This window comes from Pangasianodon hypophthalmus, chromosome 13 (genome assembly GCF_027358585.1).
Source record: "Pangasianodon hypophthalmus isolate fPanHyp1 chromosome 13, fPanHyp1.pri, whole genome shotgun sequence".
Classification (NCBI taxonomy): Eukaryota; Metazoa; Chordata; class Actinopteri; order Siluriformes; family Pangasiidae; genus Pangasianodon; species Pangasianodon hypophthalmus.
Window position 1 is genome coordinate 14143101 of NC_069722.1, and position 5491 is coordinate 14148591.

Here is a 5491-nt window from a genome sequence, read left to right on the forward strand (position 1 = left end):
TTCACCCAAGTTTAAATTCATAATAATTCTCATCTCAAACTCTATAAAAAGATACAAGGTTTAAGGTTAGGGTTCCACTCTCAGATATAAAGGTATGGCATTGGAAAGTGGAAGCTTTGACTAGTTTTTAGACAAGTAGTCCTCATAGACTATTTATGTAGACTACCTTAAATTATTTTTCTGAAAGATTTCCAAGTAAAGTAAATAGTTTACATGCAAAAGGCGCAAATCATCACCCTGATGCTACACTTTGGTACGACACTGGACTTGTTGGCGTTGATAACCCCCACTGTTCCCCACTGTAATGACACGCTTTCCACCTGAAAGCGGATGGACGAGCTCGACGCTGATTGGTCGAAGGCTTCCTCCCCGGTCATGACGCAAACGAACCTGTCCGCCGCAGACCATGCGCTATATAAATGCGGCGCGCGCCCCAAATCGGATTACACACAGTGAACAGCTCCATGGTGCTGAAATCAGCCGGCACCCTAGAAAACGCCACACACACCCATACCATGGAGGCCAGAGCTAGTGGAACCCACTGGAAACTTTTCGCACTTTATTGCTTGTTGGCTAATGCCTTTGGGCAAGATTTCGGTCCGACGCAGTTTATCTGTACATCCGTGCCCAAAGACGTGGACATTTGCACGGCCACGCTGCAGAACAGTGTGCCCGGTGAGGAGCTTAGAGCCACGGTCATGCAGCTCAGGGAGACGGTGCTCCAGCAGAAAGAAACCATCGTGAACCAGAAGGAGACCATCAGAGAGCTCACGGCTAAGCTGGCGCGCTGCGAGAGCCAGAGCGCTCCCGAGGCTGGAGGAGGAGGAGGAGGAGGAGGGAGGCGCAAGGAGTCGGGCTCCAAAAACACCATGGGGGATGTGTCGAGGGGTCCTAGTGAGACACTCGCCCAACTCTCGCAGACTTTGCAGAATCTAAAGCAAAGATTAGAAAACCTGGAGGTATGAGAAGACGTTTTGCGCGAAGTGTTTCCCACGAGCTTAATTCACCGCAGTGTAATTCTGTAGTGCGGAAAAATGTAACTCTTCTTTAGCGCATTAGTAGAACAAAGAGTACATCACTCCATGGAGTATATAGGACTTGTTTTGAATATTTTAGGACTTATTTATTACTTCACGTAGAATTATTCATTAGTTCTGCTGTAGTAGACTATTCAGGAGGTTATAAGGCATCTGGCTGTTTTAACTACTACCTCAGACTCTGTAAACTTTATTGAATTCAAAAGCATTTAAAAAAAAACATTGCTGAACTCCAGCTTATGCACAAATCTGTCCACCTGAGGACAAAGGTCTAATGGTAAATTTTGCAGCCTGCCCAAAATCGCACTCTACTCTGTCTGCAGCAGAAAACCCTGTAAAGAAGTTAATCCTGCTTTGGCAGTTCTCTTTGTCCCGGATGAAATCCGAGTCGGATTTCGTGTAGAAATTGACTATATGTTTTTTTTTCTCTGACGCATTTTGTCCTCCGTAGCAATTCAGCCGAAGTAACGGCTCAGCTCCGGCAAACAGCCTAAAGGATCTGCTGCAGAGCAAAATCGACGACTTGGAGCGCCAGGTGCTGGCCCGCGTTAACGCCGTGGAGGAGGAGGGCAGACCGGCCGCGCGCAACGAGAGCGCGCAGCGCGGCCAAGTCGAGGCTACACTTACATCTCTGCACCAGCGCCTCAGCGACCTGGAGAAAGGTGAACGCGCACTTCTGTTCACGGGAATCGGGTTATCACATAAGACAGATTATATGTTCATCTGTAGGATCGATGCGTTTTTTCCCCCCACTTATGGCTGCATCATAAGCAAATGATACCCTGATATAAGAAACCAGTGGCACGTCGCTGAGTCGGGAATGTCGCAGGAGATGTCAGTGGTGGAGGAGGGAGAGAGGGTGAGAGAGGGAGGAGGGGGGAGGGGGGGCGTGATGAGGAGCTGCATTGCTTTGCATATCTGAGTCCACCTTTATACTTCAGTAGGGGGTTCACTGATATAGAAGTCAGATTTTTTTTTCATGCCAGTATGTACAGGGGAAGATAAATGTTTAATAAAGATTTTTTTAAACCCACAGGTCAAAAGGAAGCCAGACCACTGGACAAATTCCAGTTGACGTTCCCCCTGAGGACCAATTACATGTACGCTAAAGTGAAAAAAAGCCTCCCAGAGATGTACGCCTTCACCGTGTGTATGTGGATTAAGTCTAATGCATCACCAGGAGTGGGAACGCCATTCTCATACGCTGTCCCTGGCCAGGCCAATGAGTTAGTTCTTATTGAGTGGGGAAACAACCCAATGGAGATTCTTGTTAATGACAAGGTATACAGTTTATGGGCATTATCTTGAATTCCTATATTTGTCATTCAAGTATTAAGCATGATTTTCATATTAACTTGAGAACTTTAAAGACTGATTTTAGTTATTGATCATTATTGAAATTTGTCTACAACAATTCTGGTGGATTTCTGTATTATGACGCACTACATTTAATTTTCAAAATCTGATTTAGCATATCTGAGAACCATACTTGCATTGTCAGATTGCTAGTGCTGTAGTAGTCAAATACATATTAAGGCTATTAAGAACTGAAATTAAAAACTTCTTAAAGAATCAAGACATCAAGAGGCATATGTTCCTTTACTGTTCCCTTATTAATATATATTCTATATATTAATTTCATTATATATTTTATTATCCCTTGATTTAGGTTGCAAAGCTGCCTTTTCTCATTAATGATGGAAAATGGCATCACATCTGTGTTACGTGGACGACGCGTGATGGAGTGTGGGATGCCTTCCAAGATGGCGTGTTGAGAGGAAGCGGGGAGAATCTGGCACCATATCATCCAATTAAACCACAAGGCATGCTCATATTAGGACAAGAACAGGTAGGAGAATTCTCTTTAACCTTCTCCTTGCATTAAGGAAAGATTTGAGATAGTGAATGTTTGTAGTAGTAATATTGCAAAGAAATGTAAACGTGCCAACAAATTTGTTAAATCAATTGCAGAAAATATTTTTGTTTGTCTAATTATTTGCAATACTGCAAAGCATTAGACCTGTTCACTGTGAGTAAAATCAGGGTACACATTTTGACTAAGAAATAGAAACAGCTATCATTTTCTTATGGGGAAATGCACACTTCACTGTCCAATCATCTTTAAACGTGATGTTTTTGTCATCAACCTTTTTTTTTTTTCTTTTTTTTTTAAAAAGAAGCCATGTCTTCAGTTCACTATTCTAGTTTTGTAATTAATCTCTGGACTGATTAGCTGCCTTCATAACAGAAATCGCTCTGGTTCATGTTTAGAAAACTACAGTCGCTGTAGTTTATGGCCATTTTTTTCATATATTTTTTCGAGTCTGCTGCAGTAGTTTGGTCCCCTGAAATACTTTGCTGGGTCTACATCCAGACCGTGGTCCACAAGTTGATGACTGCTTAGGTTGTGAAACTGCCTTTTATTAGAATAAAAGAAGTTTTTTATTAGCTTTAATAAGGAATAACCACTATTCTTTACTACCTTAATAAGGAATAATAAACTTTTTATGATCAACTCACTACACATTCTAATGTTTTTTTTTTACAGGACACTCTTGGTGGAGGATTTGATGCTACTCAGGCATTTGTGGGTGACATGGCCAATTTTAACATCTGGGACCGAAAACTAACTGTAGGAGAGATTTATAATTTGGCAACATGCAGCAGCAAAGCACAAGTGGGTAATGTCTTCTCCTGGCTGGAGACCAGCATTGAGATCTATGGTGGAGTATCCAAATGGACCTTCGAAGCTTGCCGCCAACTGAACTGAACTATGGGAATTATAAAGCTAACAAGATATCATCCAGTTCATCATCAGATATAATTTAAAAGCTATGGAGATGACCATGGCAACAAAACAAATATCATCTGGATTTTTTGTTAGTGTTTGAGAATTCTTGTGAACACTTGAGAAGTTTTTTTTAGTTTATGAAAAGAAATACGTACCCACATCTATTTTGGATTTCGAAACCGAAGAGAAACTTGAAACGGTTTCTATTCTGACAACACTGCATTATTACCCACATTTTTTCTAATCTTCTGCTGGGCAAATGATGCCTTATTGAACAGTTAGCCTGCTTGACACCCAATGGCAAAGGCATCTGATTCTGATCATATGAGTTATCATTAGTGCACAAAGCCAGGTAGATTTACATTAAATTTGTGATGTCATATTACCTACTTTTCCATACAAGAATAACACTGGCATTTTCACTGTGAACAGTAGGAGGATCTAAAAAAAAGAATGTAAAATCAAGAACAAAAGTGAAATCATTTTTTTCCTTGTGAGTTTTCATGTTGCGTGTGTATGCGAGTGTGTGTGCATGTGCGTGAAAAGCCTTGGAGTTGCCAACATTTTACAAACCTGTGTGCCTTTGGGCTGTTGAAAAATCTTAAAGGTCATTATTTAATATTTGCATTATTTAATATTTGCAAGTATGTGTACATGTGTGTTTATTTCCTTGTGTAATTATTGATTCTGAAAGCTATATTGATTATTGTCATAACACTACAGTTGGCAGTCATTGCACATTTGAAGCAATTTGTCTAAAAGCACATGACCCATAGTGTGTTCGACACGTGTTTCTATTTTGTAAGGAATGTTCTTTACAGGAAAACAGCATGAAAGTCATAAATACTACAGCAGCATCAACAATCAAATCTGCTTTTCCTATTCTCTTTTTGGGTTCAGATTTTATACTGTATTGTTCTATGCTAAAAGCATGGCAGCACTAAAATATGAAAAAAAGATCTAATGTTTGTAATAAAATTGTGATACCTAAATCAGCAAAATTACAGAGTTTATTTATGACTCCTTTGTGCCTGCTTTGTAATATACTAGTAGGTATTCTTTATATATGAAAAAGTTTATATTTTCTATTTTTTATACTTTTACAGTCAATGGTGAAAATACACTCACTGAACACCTGGACACTTTCTCATTCATGCAATCTAATCAGCCAATCATGTGGCAGCAGTCAGAATTTGACATCAACTGCATGAATCCATGGACTCATCCTGCCTTGTCTCAATGGTTCTGGCTGGTTAAATGGTGTGGGGAGTGTTTTTTGGCATACACTGGGCCTCTTATTGCCAGTCAAATAGTTTTAATGCCACAGCCTGTCTTGAGTATTGTTGCTGACCATGTGCATCTCTTTATGGCCACAATTTACCCATATTATAATAGATAATTCCAGCATGAGAATGCACCATGTCACAAAGCACAAATCAACTCAAACTGGTTCAAACACAGGTGAACACCACTTGTGTAATTAATCCGGTCGATGTTCACTGTAAAACATGACAAATATGATGGTTCACTGTAAAAATGCAAGGGTTTTATCATGCAATGTGCCATTATGTTTGCTAGCGCACCTTCTACTTTCCCCATGGAAGTTGATAAGATTTGCCAGGTCCCTGTGCTTCTTACTGGAAGAGTGCTAAAATAGGACACT

At 40.4% G+C, this 5491-nt stretch overlaps 1 protein-coding gene across 1 annotated transcript; it reads left to right on the plus strand.

The window, feature by feature from the left end:
* Window positions 1-384: 384 nt before the first annotated feature.
* On the plus strand, window positions 385-4820 carry nptx1l (neuronal pentraxin 1 like). Its single transcript, XM_026916216.3, has 5 exons — window positions 385-959; window positions 1489-1699; window positions 2074-2318; window positions 2707-2886; window positions 3586-4820. Exons 1-5 carry the CDS (start codon window positions 420-422, stop codon window positions 3805-3807), a joined length of 1398 nt encoding a protein of 465 aa, XP_026772017.2. The 5' UTR covers window positions 385-419; the 3' UTR covers window positions 3808-4820.
* Window positions 4821-5491: the final 671 nt, after the last annotated feature.